At 42.4% G+C, this 24,651-nt stretch overlaps 1 protein-coding gene across 3 annotated transcripts in view; it reads left to right on the top strand.

The window, feature by feature from the left end:
* Nucleotides 1-22,977, top strand: part of luzp1 (leucine zipper protein 1) — a 50,383-nt gene extending 27,406 nt beyond the window's left edge. For all 3 annotated transcript variants that reach the window (XM_042388711.1, XM_042388712.1, XM_042388713.1), the window contains 6 exons: nucleotides 5,160-5,541; nucleotides 5,661-7,950; nucleotides 8,264-8,850; nucleotides 8,974-9,147; nucleotides 16,007-16,291; nucleotides 17,414-22,977. In XM_042388711.1, the coding sequence (XP_042244645.1) occupies nucleotides 5,410-5,541; nucleotides 5,661-7,950; nucleotides 8,264-8,850; nucleotides 8,974-9,147; nucleotides 16,007-16,249 (3,426 nt within the window). In that variant the 5' untranslated portion in view covers nucleotides 5,160-5,409 and the 3' untranslated portion in view covers nucleotides 16,250-16,291; nucleotides 17,414-22,977. The remainder of the gene's footprint in view (nucleotides 1-5,159; nucleotides 5,542-5,660; nucleotides 7,951-8,263; nucleotides 8,851-8,973; nucleotides 9,148-16,006; nucleotides 16,292-17,413) is intronic.
* Nucleotides 22,978-24,651: the final 1,674 nt, after the last annotated feature.

Raw genomic sequence — 24,651 nt, 5'->3', positions numbered from 1 at the left:
CCACTATTCCACCACATTTCAATACTTATATTGTAAGTAGTCATTTCTCCCAGGATCTCAGGGAAAAATACAAGGAGAGAAGGTATTCCCCATCCCGTTTCAGCTCGCTTTAATGAACAAGCTACATGAACTTAGCGCCTTGTCCATTTTTCTGCTGAAATGCAACACTGCCTTTCATTTCTTTACCATTTTTCCAGAAGTGGTGCAAAACTGAAAGGGTGAAAGAAACAGAGAAAAAAGTTACATGACAGCACAGGAAACGACAAACCGAACATTATGGGATGCCGGTTTTCTCTTTCTTGGAAAAACGGAAAAATGCAGGTCTCCACCATCTTGTGGCTTCCACTGCTGCGCCAGCATCCATCCACAGCAGCCGTCCCTCCTCACACACACACACACACAAACACACAGAGTATTTGTCAAACATTCATTTGTGCAAACTGGCAGTAACCCCCTACATGAAGATGCGGTTGAGGCATTTTGATTGGACTCGGGCCCTTTATTAACTAGCGTTTATGAGGCAGAAGAGCTTCAAAACCATAAGTTCCAACCTAACGTCAAGTGCAAGGGAGAGGGGAATTTTTTTCTCTTTCTTTCCTTCCTTCTTTCTCTCTTTCATGGAGAGAACAGAATGTACCGAAGGCAACAGGCAGGCAGGAAGAGAGTGGCTAAAGCCTTAATGATATGGTGTATGATTGTAACCTTGGTGTGTGTGTGTGTGTGTGTATTTGAGAGAGAGCGAGCAGAGTGGATGGACCTCCTCAGAAAAGTTTAACTTCCAAATCCTTTCGGTGTTGTTGGTCCAAGACAAAATGAAGACCCTCTTTTTATCGTTCCCCTCGTCTTGCATCCATCGCTGTCTGATCCTCCCATTGCATCTTTATCTGTCTGCCCTCAGTTTCTCTTTTTAGATGTGAAGCACCGCATGGAACAGGCTTGCAACTCACTCACAAACTCACTAAATTACGATTTTTAATGTGGTAATAAAACAGACATTGCCTCAAGGCCCCATCGTTTCAGCTAATTATATTCTCTAGTGGTGCATTCAGTATTAACACATTTTAGATTAATTAAATTGCAAACTGTTTGCCACATGGTGAACCTGAAGCCTTCTGGAGCTCCAGGGCAGTTGCATGCCTTGCCCAGTTGATAATCCAGCCTTGCTTTGCATTAGTGACTCTGTGTCCTTGTGTTGCTACCGTCTCCTGGCTCATTCTTTCTAATTCTAGTATCCTCGTTTCTGGATCTATCTTGGTATCTTCACCCCCCCACAATAACTTTTTATGTCTTCACTGTCAAACCACAGAGCCTCGCAGACTCCCAACAGTCTCGGTGCCCTGTTTCTTGTAACGACGGCAGTCAGTCGGAGTGCAAAAGGGAGTGAAAGGTCAAGTTAGGAACTTCCTGTCCAGAAATCGGGAAATGAAAGTTGCTAGAACTACCAAACAGCACTTGTTGAAGCTGTTGTCTGTATTTCACAATGAGATTATACATTACAGACATATTAGATGATATCTACTTGTGTCAGGTAGTCACAGTAATCACACAGGTGAGGTCTGCCCCTCAGTCTACAAGGAGCTAAACAACCCTTGCAAAAATACAGTGACAGGATTGTGTTCAGAAAGCAATCACTGGAATTTCTTTGACTGAAATTATGTCTGGACTCCAAATTGCCCTAATCTATCTAGCTCACAGCAGACTGAAGAAAAATAAATTTGAAATGTTTTTATATACTCTCTGGGTTCTGGCCAGATAATGCTCTGGTTAGGAATGGGCTTTTTCTCAGCGAGGGCCATGGAGAGTCTGGAGAGTCTGTCGGAGGCCTGGTTAAGAGCAGGCGAGGCAGAGCGAAGGACTGGCAGTGCCCTGGTTAGTCTGTCATTAGGAATGTGTCTGCATAAAAGGGGTCAGTTTCCCTGCCTCACAGCTCCTACCCCCCTGCAGGTTTTCCATAATTGTCAAACAAAGCACAAAACGGGGGAATGAAACTGTGTTCAGTTTGAGTTCAGAATACATCAGCAACCCCTTCCTGCCGTACTTCCTCGCTTCCCCCCCCCCCCTTCTTCACTCACTTCTCTTAAAACCTGTTCTTGCCCAAAGGGCACACAACACACCTTTTACTTTCACGAAGACCAATCCTGTAATTACACTGACAAACTTGAGTACACTCAGCTTGCATGTGTACTTGTGTGTATGATTGTGTGTGTGTGTGTGTTTGAATATTCTTCCGAGTCTTGAGTGTGAGGTGTGGAAAATCAAATCAAAGGCATACAGGAATTCAGCGTTTACGAGCTCATATCTAAGGTCCTAAATGGAAGGAATTCATGGTTTAAGACTAAACATTAATGACCCAAACTCCAGTCTGGCTGTCTCTCACATGTAACCACTTCTTTTTATCCATCTTTCCTTCAACTTATCTCTCTCTTCTCCCTTTCCCTCCACCACACTGCATCTCTTCCATTCTCCTCTCCTCTTTTCCATCTCATTGACCATCCTTCTTCTTCTAAGTCCCTTCTGTCTCGTCCCAAACGTAGCTAATGAGGCCCCCGGCCCCTGTGATAAGTGAATCAGGTATGTTGATTGGTTTGGCAGAGTCGGGCCCTTGCCAGAGTCGCTTTGCACGCACTGCCGCCCCTTAAAAGCGCCCACTTGGCCGTGCTGGTGTGCGTGTCTGAGAGAGATGGAGGGGAGAGATGAGGGAGGGAAGTAGAGAGCTGGCAAAGAAATAAAGGCAGAATGAGAGGAGAGGTAGGCAGCCTGCCAAGACAGGAGTAGCTGGACCTAGCGGACGCCATTATTAACCAGGACAGGGCTCAACCAGAGCAGCTTTGAGTTGTTGAATTTTGAACATGAGCCATGCAAGGTCCAAAAATCATTTGTGGTTGCCCAAAATGTGTATCTAAGATGATTAGAAATCTGTGAACCAGATGGATGTTTGATTATTGACAGAATGCCACCAAATAGTAAAAATATCCATCTAGTTTTGGTGTACAGGGAATCCCTTCTTCTGCTTACTCACACTGTTAAAAGGTAATTCTCTCAACTTTTTCAGTGGTTACATTTTCCCCTGAGCAGCATAGTGCAGCTTGAAGAGCTGTCATGAAAAACAGAATCATACTTGTTGAAAGTTTTGTGCCAGCGAGTGCTGTCTTCTGGATCTGTCAGAATTTTTTATAGTATTTTACTCCACTAGAACCGGATCAGCCAGCAGCCAGGACAGGTTTTGGACCACAGCTGCCACCTCAAGACAAAAGAGAAAAAGTGGTCTTCAACTCGCTTAACAAGCCACAGCTGGACAAAGCTAAAGCAGCACAAAATGACTTTATTGACTAAGGTGTTTTGGCATTCATCTGGACAGCTAAGCTAGCAGTTTTCTCTCCAACATTTTTTTTTTCCCCCATGTGTCTTTTTGCCTACTCCTTCTGCAATCCATGTTCCTTAAAGTCTTGTACTCCACTGAGAAACCACTAGACCTCATCAAAGTAAAGAATAATTAAAACGCTACGGTGAAACGCTTTGTGTTTTTTCATAAAGTAATTGTTGCCATATTGACTTTCAAAGCTGATTGCCTTGGTTTATGTTCAACAAGACATTTAATGAATTGCGGGGAGATTGGTTTAGACTTTTTACACCAAATCAAACGATAGAAAGTATATGAAGCTATGCTGGAGTAAACCATAATGGCAACTTATACCTTGTTGTATATCATGTATACGCACATAGTTCATGTAGATAAAAAGATTTAGTACATTTACTGCACTGGTTGATCTTTTTTTACAGCGCCTAAAGTTATTTAATGTAAAAGAAAACGTCTTCCAACTACAGTAGTCTTTATGTAGTGGTTTGCAGCTTTAGAAAGGCAGTCTTTGAACATTGTACTGTAGACGAGGGGGAAAGAGGAGACACGGAGTGGTGGCTGGTTGTCAGGGATGTCGATAAGTGATGATGTGTGCAGATGTTATGTCCTACCCTCAGGTCGATTTTTTTTTTCCTCGCAGTCAGTGGGGGGAAGCTTGGCAGAATGACGGGGGGGAAGGGGAGTAATAGGATTTAGACGCAGGAAAGCCCACTACCTGAATCATGCATGAGACAAAAGCTCCGGCTGTTCGATTGATGGAGGTCATGCTGACAGCCAGACTGTGGTGTGCTAATAATCGGTGTTCTCATCACACTGAACGATGCTGGGCCTACAGACGGAGGAAGTTAGTAAGGAGTCAATTGTACTGACTAACAAAAGGATAACACAGCTGCAACATCCTTATTTGTAACAGTTATTGGACTTTAATGTGGGATCTTCCCTCGTGTCAGAGTTAATTTATCTGATAGTCTCTGTTCACAGTGTTGTTTTATCATCACAGCCGTCCCAAGTGGCCCGTGGATGGTGTTGTGACGGGCCTATGATGTAGTGGTTGCCTTGGTGACAGCTGTCTGTGTGCAAAGGAGGCCGGTGTTATTGAGATATGCTGCTGTCAGCAGAAGGCAGGCAGGAAAGCTGAAATCAATGTCGGATACAACATTAGGGAGACGACAAAGTGTGTGTGCATGTACAGGCATGTTGAAACCCCCATCCACGCACACACACACACGTAAGCAGCGCCACCCCCCACCCCCCAGCTCCTTCGAAGGACAGGCAAGGTGAAATACATGGTGGTTCAATGAGAAAAAGGAAGAGGAGGGTGCAGCATATTTGCAGCATATTATGTCCACATAATACATGCTTGTGTAATGTTTATTTTTATGGATGAAAGGTTGGTAACTAACTTTACAGTGACTAGTCAAATTCGTTAGAATTTGTATTAATTGTGCTAAATTAATTGCTCTATATTTGTTCTTGTATGTTGTGCTTCTCATGTTTAATGATCTGCCAAGAATTTGTGTGTGTCTTTGTATATGTGTGCCAGCGAGTGTGTGTTTACAGTCCATATGGTGGCGCTTGGCCCATTTTAGTCCTGTCCTATGGTTTGTGTCACAGCAATTAGATGAAACTGTGAAATCATATCCTGAATGTGCTTGTGTGCTTTCATCATGTGTAACCAGCTAATCTCTTTTTCTCTCTCTCATTCCTTTACTACACTGACTGAGTTACATTTTAGAATGCAAATGACTGTCATTGACAAATTAGGAATGACTAAGTGTTGTTTTTTCTGTTCCTCCTACAGATGACAGATTTGTCTGCTAAACACCACTCTGAGGGAACTTCAAAGTCTTAAAGCGACAGTCACAAAAACAAAACAAGACGGACCGCTGAGAGAAAGGAGAATTGACAACACCTTTCACGTCGGCAAACGTATAACACTTAGACCACCCTAAAGGACACAAACACAAATGTGGACCTCCCAAAACGTTGTCATCAAATAACCAGAAGAACAGAACACATACAAGACACTTATCTCAAAGAACTTTGTGGCCATGTCTGATCACAAAGACATGACACACCGCCACCTGCGGCACAAGCTGCAGAGTCTTGACCGAAGACTGGATGAACTGGAAGAAGCCACCACCAAGCTGCAGAAGTCTGAGGATGAGCTGCTTGACCTGCAGGTCAGTACTGGTTGTATGTTTGTTTGTTTGTGCAGAAGCAATTGAGTGGATTGAGGTGGAACATAAAAACGGCACATAAACAGATTAATGAATGGTTGATCTCTCTCTCTCCTCTACAGGACAAGATCATCCAGGCAGAAGGCAGCAACTCGTCCCTGCTTGCCGATGTGGAGGCCCTAAGAAAACGTCTCCTGAAGATCCAGGGTAAGGATGAGGAGGTACGCAAAGCTGAGGACCTCTGCCGCACGGTGAGAGAAAAACTGGAAGAGGAGGAAAGCCTCACAATGGAGCTAAAGGCAGAGATTGAACGTCTACAACGCAGGATGGCGGAACTGGAGAAACTGGAAGAAGCTTTTGGGAAAAGCAAGTCTGACTGTAGCCAGCTCTGCCTCAGCCTCAATGAAGAGAAGAACTTAACCAAGAAGCTCTCAAGTGAGTTGGATATGCTCAAAGCTCGTTTGAAGGAAGTGGAGGGCTCTGAGACTAAGCTGGACAGAGCAGAACAGGCTTTGGCTATGGAGCTTGAGAAACTCAAGGGATTCACCCAGACCTTTGTGAGTGAGCGTAAGAGGCTACTAGAGAAACAGAGAGAGGACGAGAAGATTATTCTAAAGCTGACAGAAAAACTGGAACACCAGAAGAATCGCTTCGGCATGTCGGCAGACCCTGGTCGTGCAGATTTCATGAGGTCAAGAATTGAAGATGAACTATCATCCACAGGGCTCCTCACCAGTAAACTGGCTGGACGCAAGAAGAGCCTTGACTACTTGAAGTTGACTGATGACAACATCGGCTTCATGAACAAATCTGAGAATGAGAAGAACAGTGGCCTCGAAGGCTCACAGGAGGAGGACAACAAAGTAAAGGAGCTGACACAGGAAGTAGAGAGGCTGAAGAACCGGCTCAAACAGCTGGAGATAGTGGAGGAGGACCTGAAGAAGTCTGAGTCCAAAAACGTTGAACTTCATGAGAAGTTCCAGATGGAACGAAACCGGGCTCGCCAACTGAGTGAGCAGGTGGAACAGCTCAGGACGCAGCTGTGTGGAAAAGTTGGAATTGGAGGAAATGGAACTAGTAATGTGGATAAACACGGCAATGGAAGCACTATCATTTGCTCCAAAAGCCCGGCTAAGCTCCTGGAGAATGGCAAAGCTGAGAATGAAGAGATTATTCTGAAGGGAGGTTTCAGACAGGAGAAGCCTAAATACAGGAGTGCTGCAGCTGTCTCAGAACCGAGCTCGCCCAAACACAGGAGCAGGGATCTCTCTCCTCAGCACAAGAGAGAAACCAAGCTGAGGAGCAAAGAGCTGAGCCATTCAGAGGAAAGTTCTCCTAAATCTGTGAGGAGAGCTCTCAGTCCTGCTCACAAGAGCAGAAGGACACCCAAAGCCTCAACTACTGCGATTTCATCTGATAATGGGATAAGAGAGACGGGACGAGGAACTGAGGAAAAGACACGAGGAGCCACATACAGCTCTGTAAATACATCCTCTAGTGATGTGAAAAAAGTGTCTGTTTTGAGTCGCTACCCTCCAGCAGCTAATGATCAGAAGCCACTGAGGACAGCTCACAAACAGAACGATGGGGAGAGCAAAAAAAGCAGAGTAGACAAGTTTTCAAAACTGTATGTAGGTAGTGACAGTGAATCAAACAACTCTGATGTAGTGCCTGACAGCTCCACTAACGTCAACAGTATATCTGCACTAGAGAAGGACACAGCGTCTGCCTCAGATCAGGAATTAATAGACCAGGTTCAGGAATCTATCTCTGTGTCTGTCGCCTCCACCCTGTCCAAAGCCAATGGCTCCTACACAGCTTACAGATCCCACGTCACTCCACTGCTGACCAACGACCAGGGGTCAGAGGGTCATTCCTCTGCTTCCGAAACAGAATCTACTGGGTCAAGGCCCTCTGAGCCAGAGCCTGCAACTGAAACGACTACTACAACTGTAAGCAGTAGGACTGCAACCTCCAGATATTCTAGATACTCCCATGTCCATGACTCACAATCAGAAGGCTCTTCCTCCAGGAGCTCCTTTGACGAGGAACTCCACAGCAGAACAAATTTAGCCGAGGGAGGCCACCAGGGGCCCACACACACTCCGTCAGGGATTGAGATCCAGCGAGTGTGCAGCCCACGTGAGGCGCTGAGATCAAAAGCTGTCATTAAGCCAGCCATTGTCGAGATTGACAGGAAGGAAATGATGATTTCAGAACCTTTGTCTACCAATGGCAAGCCCAAAATCTCCAGCAAACCGATCGTGACCACCGCTAGTAAAATGACCAGTAGTATAACCATCTATCCCAATGACCCAAGCTCTTCCAGAACCAGCAGCCGCAGCAGCAGTGTGTCCAGTGAACCCTTGCCCATCAAAGAACGCCACACATCCACCAGTAACATCCTCATAGGTAATTTAATCATCATTTTCACAATTTGCAAACACAATTGCGCTCCAGTGGACACTCTAGACCCTTTACACATACATTCTGTAATGGTAAATGAAAACACTGTTGCAGTAAAGCTGTAGTTTCTGTTGATCATTCATTAGTAGTGTAATGTTTGATTTTTAAATAAATCTTTGTCTTATATTTATTTGAAAATATATTATTTTTCATTTTCACACTCAGAGTACCTACAGTAGTTGTACAAAGGACACTACACTGCTGTCAGCTTTTTCTCCTATGAAATGTTTTGTTTATTTAACTTTTATTAAATTACTAGGCCCCAGCAGCGAGCACCATGGCAGTATCTCCATCCCATATGAAATTTCTATCCCCAAGAGTGAGATCACCTTGCGGCCATGCCAGGACCAGGATTGTGGGACGGACGACCACAATGATTCCTCATTAAGATCCAAGCTCCACAACACTTCCAGACTGGAGACCACCACCAGCCAACTGTGCTGCCAGCGCAGCAACTTCAGCCTCCAGTCCCCGGACACGACCTCTGCAGACTTCAACGACCCAGAGTCGGGCTTTGAAAGCAGTAGCAGCACCACCACGGTCACCAGCTGGAGAAGCCAAAGACAAAGCCAGCACTCCCAGGAAGAAAGTTTACCAGACATGAAGAATGTGACGATAAGAAGCACCTGGAGGAACCGGGGCACTGCGTCAGTGGATGAGACGGGTAGAGGAAGAGGGGGTGCCAGGACAATGACAGACGGTGGGTCAGAAGACGAGGCAGAAGCCGCGACAACATGGAGGGCCTATCGGGCGACCACCATCGACACAGAGGAAATGGTAAACAGAGGGACGGGAGCTGGTGGGAATACTGCAGACACAAAGGGAGCCAAACCATCGCCTGCAGAGGTAAAACAGTGAATAAATGTATAATGTCTTGAGTTGAGAATGAGAACATTGTAACACTAAAAGAATAATAAATTAAAGTGAACTACTTCATGGCTGCATAATTTTGCTCTTTGTTCTGCTCAGGTGTACATGCGTAGGATCAACAGTGTGGTTACTAACACCAGAGAGGTCGAGGAACCAGTGCTCCGTCGAGGCAAGAGCTCTCAGTCTCCCACCATGGAAGCAGGAAGTGTGGGAAGGACTTTACCCCACGCACCTGTTACCTCTCAGTCCTGGGGCCGATCATACACACCACAGGTAGGACAAACAACTTTAGGTTTTTACATTTCTCTGCTTACACAAGAAGTGCTTAACTCAAATAGTGCACGTTGATAGATGAAGTAATCAAGTGGAAAGAAGAAAAAGAAAAGAACTTCACACTGCACAGGAAGTGAAAAGTGTGAAAAATATTGGCTTGATTTTTCCTGAAATTTTAAAAAAAAGTGCCAATATTTGTCAGAATTTGGCTCGTAATTTTGCTTTGAGTTTTCAAGTATTCAATCTTCTTAAGATGAGGAAAACTGCTCCCTCAAAGAAAACAGACTTAAGCGAAGAGGAAAATATTTTTAAAAAATATTCTTACAGTCACCTCTGCTGTCAAAGTCATGTCTTGTTATCAGTAATACATTGTAGGTTTGTCTACATTAATATGACAAATGTTTCCTAGTGCTGGGTTGAAGCATATTTTCTAGGGTTTTGTTTATGTTGAATGCACGCACGGGACATGAGAGGAAAAGCCATTCACTTACAGTTGTGTTCCACCCTTGTGCAGTGTTTATTGTTAATTTTTCTAACATTTCTGACATGAAACAAACATATTTCTGAGCTATTTCTGTATACAGCTTTTTAAATACTCTGTCAGACACAAATTGTCATACAGGTGAAGGTATTCGCCATACAGCTCTGCAAATAGTTATGTCTTGAAGATAAGAGTCCAAAAAGTACAACCACAAAGCTTAGCTCCTGGTGTGTCCACTTTGCACGAGAGCTCAGCTTGTATTTTTCCCTGACGCCAGGCTCTGCGTCTTCAAGCTTAGCACAGCAGTTCTGCAATGCCCCACTCCTGCTGCCCCAGTAAGCACAAAGAGAAAAGGGTTGGACAAAAAAAGAGAGAGGGAGGATGGAAATGAAAAAGACCTCAACAGGGGGAAAAGGAGGTTAGGAAAACCTCAAGGAGAAGAAAATAGTTTTCTTGTATTATGTGTGCCATTGCATTACAGTCTGTGCCCCTGCCAGACTGCATTGCTTCTTTACGCAAACATTATGGAAGATAACTGCTCAAATACTTACCTCTGTGTACTGTATGTATATGTGTGCACCCACATGCTTCTTTGTTTGAGTTTTTGTCATCTGCTATCAAGTTAAGTTTTTAATTTAAGTCCATAACTTTAAGTTTAGTCTACAATATGAACAACCAATTGCTTTAGAACATCCAGACTGAGTTGGGCAAATGTGTTCACATGTAGATTGTGAGCGTATCTACAGTTTAATAAATGGAGTGTGAAAGTTTATACAAGTCATCAGAAAGATGAGGTGAAAAGTGCTAATGGGTTAAAGTATTAACTTACTTGTCTATTGGTATATAATATATTATCATATGGCTGTAACACTGCTTACAGAACGGGCTCCATGGCTGCAATAACATGTCATTCTGTCAGTTTGACAAACTAGGCTGGACTAGAGCCCTTGGGTAAGATCCCTGTGTTTTCCTCCATAAATAAACTGGACGTCACCAAGGAGACAGACACACACATCTTAAGTGTATCATCAGTCATCGTTGGTCTTATTTGTTATTTAGGGCAATGAATAGTTTTATTTTGCATTTATACAGCACCCTGATATCTTCAGTTGATAATTTTAGAGAGAGTTCTCAAGATATGGGTCTTTTTTCACATTTTTTGTTGACACAGTATAGTATGCATGATTAGATAAGTGTATTAGTGTACTGCAATGTGTTTTTATTTCAACTGTTTGATCAATGATTGCAGGGGTCTCTTATTGCTTCCCAATGGCTTGCAATACTTTAAAATGCTCACTTCTAAAAATATATTTCTTTATTACATTTAAAACGAGTACAATGTTTTAAACCCAACTTAGCTGTTACACATGAGAGTTCTCCTTTTGGGCATAGTGTAATGGTAGGTTATTGACCAGGTCAGGACCCGAACATCAAGAGGTTACAGGGTTGCGGTTTGGTCCTTAACCAGAGCTGTTCATGGTTTAATGTTCTGGCTAGTTATCAGCTTTATGGTTTATGTTCAATACTTTTTTGGTATTGACTGAAGTACCAAAAGCTCAAATTCAGTCTCTGGTCAATTTGAAGAGTGTGTTTACTTATTCTTAGATCAGACAGTTCCTGGCTTTAGTCAATACTTTGCCAATTTTAGACTGTTTTATTTAAGCAAAGAGTATGTATGACTGAAGTTTGTTCAATAGAAAACAGGGTTTGTAGAAAAATTAGTTATGAAGAAATGTATTGTTTTGGTATCACTACTGATACTCAGGCATTGTATAAGCAAAAAAATGTTAACCTTTCACTCTGCAGTACTAACTGACACAGCCTTTTCTGGCTCAGATAATCACTGGTCAAGTTTTTCTTCACACTGCTTCTCCCTCAAATCTTCAAAAATTGTTGTTTGATGTGTCTAACTCACTTCATAGAGACACTCACACAAACACATACCAGTATGCTTCAGTCACAGCAAAGACAATGGACACAGACCTGGAAGCCTTCAGCTAAGGTTTCTGATTTCTAGCCAAGCGAGCCATTGTATTAAAACATGGCAAGTAACATCATCTAAAGAACCACTCCCTCTCATTAGACCTCAATGGGCTTCATGAAATCTGTCTTACACTGAGCCTCAAGCCTTAAGGCCCCTGTTCAGTGCTGATATAGACTGGTAGAAAGTGTTAAGGGACTTTTATTTTGTCTCGGACTCCCCCCCTTCCTCTCTATTCCATCATCCCCATGCCCTTATTTAATTTGTCATCTAAACCTTCACATGAACAAAGTGGCTTTGAGCCATGTATTTGAAGGACTGTATCAGGCTCAGTGCCCATGTCAGTTCCACCACATGGCCTGTACCTCACAGACACAAATTTTCAGAACTGGAGCCAGTTTTTTCTCATTCGATTCAGCTCATAAATCTCCTTGTCCCGTCTTTCTTACTGTCCCACATCAGTCACCCTTGATGGCCCCGGAGATGGGCTATCAAATTGAGTCTGCCTCTGCTCTGATGTGGCAAATCAGCCTTGACCTGATGAACTGTTGTCACTCCTTCAGTTTTTTACCGGTTGTGCATTTTGTACTTGGTTATGGGAATTTCCGAAACCCATTTGATTGATTCTGTGGTATGGTGAAACCTTGTCCATCCTGATGTTTGATGCACAAACCGGTCACTTCATTTGGGTAGCAATTATGAACGAAAATTGCCAGAGTGCAAGAAAAACATGCTTCAAATCACAATTGGTCGTTTTAAGCATGTCTTACAGCATATAATGTTTGGTTTGGATCTTTAGTACATTTCAGTGGTCTGAACTGCGTCCATTCCCAAGAGGTTTGGATAAATACAGCTGGAGTCAAGACAGTGGGAGGTTAGGGATTAGTTTGTGATTGCGGTGTCAAAGGTTGATAGAAGAGGGTTGTATTATTACAAGCTTGTAGATGGAGCCACATGGTTTGATGGAGGAGGAATGTAGCTAGTCATCATTAACTGACATCCTATCGATGTTCACTTGTAGCTGTACTCCTCTATCTTTGGCCAAACCATGATCCCTTAAAGTTGGAGTAGGCGTGTAATTAGTAGCTGTTAATCAATATGAAGTTCAAGTTTTAGACATTTATTTAGAAAAAAAATGGTTGAAACAGCATGAGCACAGGGAAATTCTCAGTATATTCTCAGAATTAAATCTCTCTCCTGTCTACATGACTGTCATTTCTTTTTATGACCGTGTCTGTCAAACGCTTCCCAGTGATGAGAATATTGCAGAAATCAGCTTACTGTAGACCCATAAGGCGCTACTGATCAACTGTTGTTAGGGAGGAGACAACACTCCCGAATCCTTTAAGTACCCTGGAGCAACCTTGGCAAACTGATAGCCTATTGATTAACTTTCTTTTTTAACCTTCATAAATTATTTGGATGTCATTCATTCAACCCGTGATGGGACAGAGAATAACACCTCTTCATCGATTGAAAAGTCATTGTTATATCATCATGGCCGTCCTTCAGCCAGTTGTAACCTTGACTGTTGGGTCTAGTTTCTTCAGACCAGTATTAATGGTGCAAGTGTTTTACCACGCTAGCAGCATGGTTTGATGGATGCAATATCAGTCTGTCCGGTATTTTGGTCCAGACTGGACTATCAGATGGATTGCCATGATATTTTGTACAGATTCATGATCCCCAGAGGATGAAGCCAACTGGCTGTGGCAATCCCCTGAATTTTCTTTTAGCACTACCAGCAGGACAAAGTTTGTACTTATCCATGGAAATATCTCAAAATCTACTAGACAGATATTTGTGTTTGCCAGACAATGAATCTCAATGACTTTGGTGATCCCTCTCATGCCAAAATGAGGTTCACATTTGCAGTTTTGAAGTGAAATGTCTCCATGGTTATGAAACTTGATATTCATATTCCCCACATGGCCAAATACCTGCAAAAATAATGCCATTCCAAACAGCCTCAGCTGTACTTTGTGTTATGTGCTAATTAGCAAATATTAGTATCTTAGTAACATAGTAAACATGAACATCAGCATGTTGGCACTGTCATTGTGACCATGTTAGCTTACCAATGTTAGCGTTTAGCTCAAAGCTCGCAGAGCTGCAAGCATAGCTGTAGACTCTTAGTATTGCTAAAGCTCTGATAATAGAGGTGGTGAGCAGAACTAGTCGCAGGTAAATAGTTTATATTTGGTTGACATTTGGTCCAAAACAGACTTGAAGGCCATTTCCGATCTGAATATGCCTAATAGTTCGGTGTTAAAATGGGGAGTGCTTTCTCTCTGTTGCTGTCACTCCACACCACAGAGTACAGAACAGAACAGCATTGTAGTACTTCCTCCCCTCTGTAGCGGCAGGAAACCTCAGCCTGTACATGAATGAGCCGTGAACTTATGTTTGGCTGAGGACAGCGGGGCCGATATGGCTAATGAGCGAGATACCAAAACATCCTTTGAGTCAAAAACCAGCAGCAGCAAGGTAAAGTGTGGGATCAGAGCTGCTCTGCTATTCACCATTTGCCTGATGTGACCCGCAGGGAAAAATCCCCTCTGGAATAACAGTCTGTTCAGCAGACTGCAGCACGGTGTTTTCAGACAACAGACACTGCACAAAGGACCCATGAGTAACAATAAAAGAATGGCTTTTTATAAATCATAACCAACAAATCATGGTCTGGACAATTCAAACACAAACATCAACTCTTCTGAAACATTTCACCTGGAGTGTCAAGAGTATTGTCTTGCTGAAGAGGTGATTTAAGAGTTTGGGTTGGCAAGGCAGCATCGTTCCTTAAAATTGTGTGTGAGACCAAGGGCAGACAGATTTAAAGCAGGGATATAATTTGTTCTGCAGAAGCTCTAACACGCTCCTTGTGTTATTTCTTAAATCTGCTGGCCTTCATGCTGTATTAGATCGCAGACTCTCACAGCTTCTGTTTGGTTTTCAACATTCTTAGAAGCTGCATTGATAATTCCTGTTTCTCTGAAAAATCCAGAGCACATGCATCCCCATTTGACAGATAAGAGCTTAATGAAAGATTTGTGTAAATTTAAATATGTATGTATGTAACTGTAAAGCCTAAAACACAATTATCTTACAACAGGAGAGTATTCTGTCCACAGCCAAATATTTGTACCCCGAGAGCACTGCTTTTCCAAGTCCCACCTTTTCTCACTTCATTATGTTGAATCGTCATGGGCTGTTTCCAGAGACGATTTAATGTTTCTTATTGTGACAGCCTGTAAATGTGGGTTTTCAGAGCTGAAGGCATTCAGATTTGAGCAGGAGCAGGCCTGTTATGACGGCAGCACTTGCTGTTCCCAGTAGATTTCCTCTGCTGTGGCACATCAACTTATTTAACAGCACCTAATACAGGCTGATGTTCCTCTTGCCCAAATATTTTCTTAAATTAACTTTCAGCCACATGGGAAAAATCTCTCCATTGGCACACTCAGAACATACTCACTTTTGCTTCTACTGAAGCCACACGTCTTTTAAAAGCTGTTTAGTGTAACTGTTAATTCATTTCCAAGATTTTTATGTTGGACAAAGGAGACATCTTGTGTATTTTTTGTACAATTTTGTTATTTTAAGTCCATTACAGAATGCTGAATAGTGTACAAGCCTCCTGCTGAGAGTAGGAGGAACACTGGAAGCACATTACATAGCAACCTTGTGAAAGCCCCCGGTCTAGCAGCAGTGGCTTACCATAGAAGGAGAATATGCCACTCTACCGTTTCCTCCCCTCGGTGACTGGAGCAGGAAGTGACCACACTGATCACGCCTACTTGCCAGGGTTAGCTTGTGACTTATTTCCTGTCTGTTACCCCTGGAGACGCAGAAAGGCAGTCCAGCAGGGCTCCATTAAAGCCAATTAGCGAGAATGCGTTCTAAAACTGCACCAGAAGCCAACTCCAACCCACCAAATGTCACTAATTATGGTGCTTTTTTAAAGCTGAAATTACAGGAGCGGGGTGCTGTTTCTGTGTGTTTTAGGAACTGCATCGTCATCTAACTCTCGCTTTCTTAGAGCAGGGTTACTGAGGTTATGAGAGGGGACGTGCCGTTGCAGCCACCAAATTATAAATCTCTCAGTTTGGGGTTTTTGGTTGGGGATTTTTCCCCTGGCACAAATCCACATGGCAGACTTTCCTTGTCACACACCAGTTAACATAAACAGCATGTATTTAATGCCCACATAATACAAAGGTCCAAACAAGGCCCCAAGCCATCCAAACAGAATGCTCAGAGCTCCTATACACAACTATGGGATTTATTGAATGTTGTGACCTCTGTTTTAATCCAATCCCAACCCAATCCACTTATTAAACACAAACTTTCTGGAGCTGCCAATTTAGACTCTTTATCTAATTTTCTAACATTCCCAGGCCGGTGATAGTGTAGATCCCAGTTCCAACCCAAGCCACAGCCCGGCCTCCTGGAGACGGCAGATACCCAGCAGCGACTCACACCACCTGGGAAGCTCTTATGACCGGGCGTCCAAGACAGCAGGGGCCTCGTCCAGAGGGGAGCTCTGGTCCAGTCGTGGTCAAGGGTCAGGGGCCAGGGCCGAGGGGAGGAGTGGAGCCGGGAGCCGACCATGGAGCCATCGTCAATCTGAACATCACTAGACCTACCGGGTCTGAGCAGGACTTCAACACTATAGAAGACAGGTAGAAGATAGCAGCCTCTTCTCTTTTCTTCTCTCTCCTTCCCCTCAAACATTAAACCAAGACTGACACTCATTAATCGAAGGAAACTGATGTTAATTACTCATTTTGCAATGATGTCACATCTCTTAACGGGTTGCACATCACATTTGCCGCATCAAGCTGACCTGACACCGCTGTGACACACTTTACAGCACTGGCTGTGGTACATCCATCATGGTGGCAGCACCAGGGTGATTAGCAGGGTGGTGATCACCAGTGGGAAGTCCCAGGTTCACTTTATATAAGCTGCTGTAGTGCCCATGAGCAAGGCAATTCCTTGGGGACTGTAGTGTAGCCAAATCAAAGCAAGTCTTTTGGCAATGTCGAAACAAATCAGTTTTGGGTCTTTTTTTTGCTACTTTATTTTTATTGATACTTTGAAGTTAAATGAATGGGTAGACATTTTTCCCAGTATTTTCCTTATTGTAATCTTTAAATAAAGGTCAGTTTCAATATACAATGTAGCAACCAAAAGTATTTTAAGAGACATTCATAAGTTTATTAGGGATTTTCCCCAGGTATAATGTCACAAAGGAGCAATACATTTTCATTCCAAATATTTTCATGATGTCTTTAGCAATCTCTTGCCAATGCGGATGAAATTGGAGGAGAAGCCCAGAAAATGTTAATAAATAAATAAATGGCCAACTACTTTTCATAACACTGCCTCCAGCCTTCATTTTGTCCCTGAGAATCTTTTTGTATAAAATTTTGGAATCACAAATTATCTGTTCTTCCAACATAACTTCCAACATTACCAACAAAACCAAGACCTTGAGTTGGTGGTCGTAGTCTGGCTTTCCAGTAAATTATTCCAATCATCCTCAGTTGTCTCCAGGCCTGATTTTCTCTCCCATTTCTTCCCAGTTTTTTGTAAAGTTTTGTATTCTATCATATAATTATGATATTAGATGTTTGTTTTCTTTAATCCTATATGCCTTAATGATTATGTTGACCAAATTATAAAATATCCTCAGCTTGTTTAATTACAAATCTGTTTGTAAAGAGATGTACAGATGTGATGAAGTATGAACAGTAAGTGAAAGAAGTATTAAGTAAAATCTGTTTCTTCTTTTTTAACAGCACTCCACCTCTCAATGGCAACAGGAGGGCCAAACACCAGTCTCCCATCACCTAAAGGCTAACATCTTACCACCATCTCCAACAAACAACATCTGCAGCTTTTATTACAAGAAAAATAACAACAAAATAACATTTGCAGGCATACAGAACAACAAACCACAGACCTGACATCCTCACTCTGACCCTGAGTGTACGCTGAGACGTGAACAGCTCTTCCTATCCGGAACTTTCTTTGTCCCAAAAGAGACATAAACAGAAAGACAGCGCCTGTACAGTGTTTCAGAGGTCGCCTCACCAGCCCATGTATCCTCTTCTGCTTCTTGTGTTGGATGTATTATAGTGTAATCCTGGAGCTTGACAAGGGAGAGGCTGGCATGCTGGGGGACGGCTGGAGATTTTTCTGCGTGCCAGAGAGGGTTTTAAGAGAGTTAGAGGAAAGGAGGACTCAATGCCATTCTCAGAGGACCATTACCGTGACCTCAGTGGAGCTGGATATATCGCTTTTGCATCAAGTCAGAGTTTCAACGTTTTTTGTTGTCAATGAAAAGACAACGCCATGTTTAATGAACAGCTGTACAATGTTAAAGATGCATCTTCATCTCACAGGGCTGGATCTTCAGGCAGAATACTTCACAAACTAAAGGATCTTTACTTTAAATGTGACCAAAAACAGGAAGCGAATTACCCTTTTTTAGCTGACTTGCATCATGATATTCACTTTTTCTTACTGAGCTCATATTTGCTTTGATGATAAAACCAGGCCATATGTCCCGTTTTTCCTGATTTCTCACACTTAAATTCACAAAACATACAAACACATGCACACACAACAAGTGAACACATGCACATTTTAACTTTAGATTTATTTTTAACTCGTGTCACCATTTTCTGGCATGTGCTGACCTCCAACTGGATTTAATTTGGGGTCTTAGATGTTGAGAGAGCATTTGCATGTTTCTAAGTAATAAATGAAGAGCACTTGAAAGATTGTGACTCAGCATGCTTAAAGGATTGCTGGTTGGCTGCATTTTAGGAGCACACACACACACAAACACATTATACCTGACAGACTGGGACCTTATTTACGCTTTGTGCCATCTTAACCAGTTATTTTGATTCTTAGTAATTCGCTTCCTGTTCTGCATCATCTTTTCCCCTTTCTGCTCAACCATGTCAAGACAAAAAAATGTTTGCACGCAATGAAATGCAATGCACATGTACTAAAAAAATGTGGGGGGTGGGAAGGGGGGGGTTGTTTATAACCTCAAACCATGCTACAATTTCCATGGTGCTTTGTTTTACAGCTGTTGCAACTGTCCTCATTCATGTATTTTGAGAGAGCCATAGTTAAATGGAGTTTCTGTTTAAACTGAACATTGGACCTCGGATTACCAGCAAACCTGGCCTGGCAAGGCGGACATATTTTCAGTGCTGCTGCAAACACCGTGGACACGCCAGCCAGTCATAGGAAGACACAAGGAGGGGGGGTTGGACTTTTAACCACAAGGAACTGACAGTCCAGCTTGTGATGCGACTGGGTTCGCCGTGCGAATCGTCCCAGTTTATCTCCATTTCTTATTTCTATAGAGGTGTATTATTTTGTTATTTTATAAAATATCAACTTATGGTTGGTATTTTGGAGCAATGTCTCATTGGCGGGGGCCATAGAAGCAATGGGGGTGCCATAAAAATACATTTTGCCATTGGCCAGTTATAAACCTTACAAAGCTATGTCAGAAACGTCACTGACATCTTCAAACTGGGTCTGACACATTCACTGCACTTCAACAGGCAACGTAAACCTACAACAAAATGTATAAATGTTGCTAGGGAATGCAGCTGAAAATGACCAATTGCTTAATGGCTTGATGCACCAGTTCAATATGACTGCAGTCTAAGATCACAAAACCATAACTGTGACACCTGGAGACACGTGGGATCTGCTGAAGAACTTTTAAAGTCTGGTCTCCATCTGGCTCTTCTGCTGTTATGGATTTCAATGCTGTTGTGTCAGACCCTGCTGGGGATGGCCTGTTTCACTTCTCCTGTATTCTACCAGCCGCCATCTAGCTGTAATATTTATTAGTCTCCATATATGTACAGGTTCTTTCAGGTGACAGGAGGCCAGTCTGTTGCCGCTTTGTCACTTTACTGTTTATGCAAGCAGGAGATTATATGCAATCCGTGAACTGCCCACCCACCCCCATGCAATGTCTGTAACTATGTCAGTCATACAGAGTCGATGTGATGACTGTGTGGTAAGTCCGCTAAGTCCAAATCCAAAAATGTGTTTACCTTCAAAATTAACATTGCTGATGTTTATTTTCACATTACTTTAACTTCTAAATATCTATAGTACGTTCATCTGTGCCTTGAGATAGAATAGAGGTGGATTGTCCCGACAAACTCAGACTTGCACCAAATTCTGCAGATAAATGACATGCAATACTGATTGTAAGGTTCATTTTTTTACTTCATATTTTTTACATTTGAGGGATTGTTGTATGGAACATTGTAAAACTATTTTGGTTCAAGCTGGGGGAAAAAAGAGGGAACCTCCCTGAGGGATGTCAAGACAAGGTTCCCTGAGAAAATGCTATTTTTTTTTTTTTCCAACCCTACAACCCAACAAAGTACCCTTTTAAAGAATATAGACCGCACCGCCCAAAAAGCTATGTCCTTTGGATTTGTCTGTCAGAGACGCCGGGTGCAGCGCAGCCTCAGAAAGGATTGCCATGTGGCCTCTTCACGACCACTGCTGGCTTCATGATAGAGCAAAAAACAGACCAGACGTACTGTTTAGAGCTCTCGGCACACATGCCAACACTCAATCATATAGTCCTTCCCTCTGTTATTGTTTATACTGTACTACCACTCTTTTCATTTACTGAGAGGGAATGCCATCTGCTCCATCTTCCATCATCTTTTCAACCAGTTCCAATTTTCCTTTTAGTGTATCAGAGAAACCAAGTGTCCCTCCTTCAATCATCTCTGTGTCTCTGCAACTTCCTTGGATTCTCATTTCCTAAAAGGGAAAACTGTGGTCCTTAGCAGTGGTGATATGTGTTGTTGGTTCAGAGGGTTGTTTATTGGAGGCCAGAGACCTGTCACCAGATAGTGATGGGCAGCTCCCTGGGTAGCTGAAAGGTCAGAGGTCATGGCTGCATCTAATCCTGTCTCTACGTCTTGACTCAGGGCTTCTAAATACAGGAAGGAGGACGACAGACGGCTTGGCAGTGATGTCCACGTTACGGATAATTAAAACAGAGGGGGGTATCGCGTATCCAGTTCTGCCGGCACTCATCCTGCCAGAGATGCACGTGGTGATATATCGGTGCGAGTTGTTATTAACGTCAGCAAGGGCTCTCGTTCAAAGCTCAACACGTGAACTGGTGTGTTGTAACCTGCCACCTGCTGCAGATCCCTGAGTAAGAAGGCTCTGAATGACAAGCGTGCACATGTGTTTTTTTTTTTTGTTTTTTTTTGAGGCTGACATCACTGTGGGTCAAGATTACTGTGTATAGCAACCTGGTGACGCAAGCGCTAACACCGAGGCCCTACTCAACCCTTCTCCTGCACTTACTGCCCCCATAAAGTTTCCTGTCACCTGTTTTCCTCCGCCCATTAAATTAGCGTCTACAGTTCCACCCGTCCTTACTACAGCGATACTGTGCAACCTTTGCCATTTATTTGTCTGTCTTACATCCTAAACCTTTCCTCTCCTCTCACCCTGAAGAGAGTACTCAAACCGGGGGTCCCAAAAGGAGCGCAGCTGTCAGAAACTGTTGGTTTTATGACATGTTGGAGGGTTTCCCTCCTGGAGACTGGCTTCAAAGAAAGCAGGGCTTATTTAAAGGGCAAAGTTGAAACTCCATCCTCTGCTATGCACACTGCCTTTCTTCCTTACAAGGCCCCAAAGTACACTAACGCCACCACTAATCCAACTGTACATCCACTCTGTCCACTGCTGCCCAGCTGGACTTTTGTGTGTGCCAGTATGAAGACCTGCACCTGGACTTGGATGTGTCCAGTTGTGGCTTTGGACAACATGCCATTACTCATGTTATAGGTCTCATTTGTATCATTATGGAATGTGCTGACTGGACATGTGGGACTCAAGTGAAGACTTTACAGGTTTCAAGATTCCTTTTGTTCCTCTCATCCCTGAATGATGACAGTTTTGCAAAACATCGTTTGTTGAATCAGAGAATCCGGATAATAGCTGCCATTGGAGTTTGAACAAAAAGGCCAAGAGGTGTTGAAGTTAAACTGTGGAGAGAAAAGAGGCTGCTTCTGCTTTCCTGTTCCTGCGAAAGAGTTAACAGAAAACCTCCTAAGCTCTGGTGGTGTATGTATAAACATCCGTTATTTACAAGTCATTGTTTTTTCCCCTTTTATAAAGTAGACTAGAATGTACTTAGTGGAGATTGGAGTGGCAAGGCAGAAGTGGCTTTCGGGCAGCGAGCAGGCCCTTGTCCTCAAAGGCCTCCATTGTGAAACCAGGGTCATGGTGTCATTGGGTGGCGTAGGCTGTAATCTGCACTTAACCAGCACTTAACTTTAAGACCTCAAACGACTAATACCCCCCTTAGTCCCCTTTTGTCAAAAGGTTTCCCTGCTTCCTCTTTCGTGTCCCAGAATCAAACTCAGTAGCTGTTTGCTGAATGTACCGTAGCCAGATGTGTTTTTGCACCAGCCAAATTAGAAAAAAAGTATTTAAGAATCATCTCACCAGATTAAGAAAGGACATTGGTGTGTATTTGAACAATATTTCTTGAGGTATGGCACCTTGTTAAGCCTCCACCTCAGCCTTCTATCATTGTGCCAAAATCATTCCACAGTATTTCCAGTTTACAGTGAGAGACAGCGCCAGTGTTTCCCCAGATGGGTACCCTGTCTCTAAGATACTGACATAGAGGGGAAATATTCAATTTGAGGGTTTTTTTCTGCTTACCTGTTTTTATTTCTTTGTTAAACAAAAGATGTCTTATTTTGGAAGCTTATATCGGATAGATTTTATTTAAGGAAAATCTTGTAATTTTGTAAAGTGGGCCTTATTATTGAAATATATTAAGTATTTGTCCATCTTGATTTTAAGAATGATATTTTTTTTTTCTTTTGCAAGATAATGTATCTTCCTCATTGTTATTACACTCCTGGAGAGTTCTTCTTCCTGTATTTTGTGTTTTGTTATTTTAATGCAAGACATTTCTCATGACCTGGAGACACGGTGCACACCGTGGATCAGAGAGAGACCATTTCATAGAAAGAGAGAGAGAGAGAGAGAGAGAGAGAGAGAGGCCAGGGTTGTGTCATAGTCATTGAAGAATGAGAGCTATGTGTGTTTTATCAGAGCTGAGCAGGTCTGCAGCACTGAGTGGTTCGCCATGTGTCGCCCCCGTTTTTATCGGGAACCATCCAGTGCTCCAGCCTCTTGTGCTCCATGTGCTCCCTTGCTCATAAATTCAGGGTTTGTACATCTTCTGTATTGTATGTTAGTAAGTGCTGCCAAAGAAAGAAGCCTAGAGGCCCTCAGATGCACATACACGTGTGTGTGAGTGTGTGTATGTATATATATATATATATATATATATATATATATATATATATATATATATATATATATATATATATATATATATATATATGAACATGCACACAAATAAACTAGTAGTAATAATCTCATAGGAATTAAAAACATGTAACTGGAGCTCATCTCTCTTACACACATACACAAGGATTTCAGGCCTGTACAATCATACCCATGGGTTGGAACTGTTTTTTTTTTTTTTTTTTAAATTTGTGAGTGTTAATAAATTAATTTTGTGTGCAGAAGAAGGAGACTAACAGACAGAGGTGTCAAACACAAAAATGTATGTAATGAAATCAGATCAAAAGGGTTTTATGATTTATTATTCTCAGTGTGTCAGCGATGCAAGGTGGACTGTGTGGGAAGTTTTTTTTTTTTTTTTCATTTTTAGACTTAATACATTGTGCATGTTTTAACATTACTGTGGCTGGCGCACTCTGCATGTAGGTCTCTTGAAGCTGCCAACTGTACAGCAGACCATATGTATTCCAATAAAAATAAAAACCAACCTGTTTGTAACACGTCTCCCAAGTTGGAACATGTGTGTGAGCATAGCTGATTCTGTATAAAAACGCAACCACGTATGTTAATCTCTTTCATGCCTTTTGTTGAACAAGCTCAGCAAGTTTTGATTTCATAGCGGTGCACCCTCTGTACGTGTGTGTGTGCGTGCATGTCTTTGTGAACTCTGTCCAATCCCCTGGTTTGTTCAGAGGAGAGAGCGAGAACAGCAGCTGACAGTATGCAAAATAAGCAGGCAGACAAATGAGGCAAATTGGTCAGGTACAAAGAGGAAAACCACAAGCTGTTGTGGAATGCAAAGTCAGCACACACAACTTTCTCTTAAACGGCTACGCCTCGCTTTGTGAAAGCCAGCAGTTCTTTTCCTGCAAATGTAGGTTTCTTTAAATAATCTAACACAATCTGCTCTGTTCTTATAATACACACAGTCTGATTCTCAGGTACAGTCATTTTATGAACCATCAGATGACTCTCAGGAGTTTTAATTTTACCCACTTCACCTCAAGCTGCCTGGTAATTTCCCAGAACAAACAGCTGTGTACTCCAGAGGACAGGCCTGAACATGTTGCATTCAGCTGCATGGCTTTTATGTGAAGGTGTAGAGAGTGATTGTAATAGACCAAGATAATGAAACTTTCCAATGGAGAACAAGTCATCCTCATGGATGCATTGCATTCTGGTCTATTGAGGCATTTTTCCTCCTCTTGGATTTGAAAATGGCATTGCCAGTCCAAATGAATGATGTAAGTGTAAACAAACTTTGTACACATATCTCCATAGAAAACCATGAATAAATAGATATTTATAGATAATTGTATAAGTAAAAGATTTAAAATATTCTGCCATTAGTAGTGTGAAATCATTACACTTTACACAAATCAACTGGCAAAATGAATGTTCCACTTTTTCGTGAACTTGTGTCCTTAATGTTTAATTTCTTGTTCCACCTCATTTTGCCGTTTTACTTGCATTAAAAGTTAATCCCATCATACTTCATGGTGTCACAAGATGCTTTTAGAGACTCAAAATAATGTGGGAGGTTTCAGAACATTATATCAGCTACAGTGGTGGAAGAAGTGCTCAAATCCTTAAGTAAAGGTGTTTCCCTGTGAACAGAAGCAAGTAT

This window comes from Thunnus maccoyii, chromosome 16 (assembly GCF_910596095.1).
Source record: "Thunnus maccoyii chromosome 16, fThuMac1.1, whole genome shotgun sequence".
In the NCBI taxonomy this organism is placed as follows: domain Eukaryota; kingdom Metazoa; phylum Chordata; class Actinopteri; order Scombriformes; family Scombridae; genus Thunnus; species Thunnus maccoyii.
Note: the sequence above shows the minus strand (reverse complement) of the source record. Positions and strands in the feature narration are given on the sequence as shown.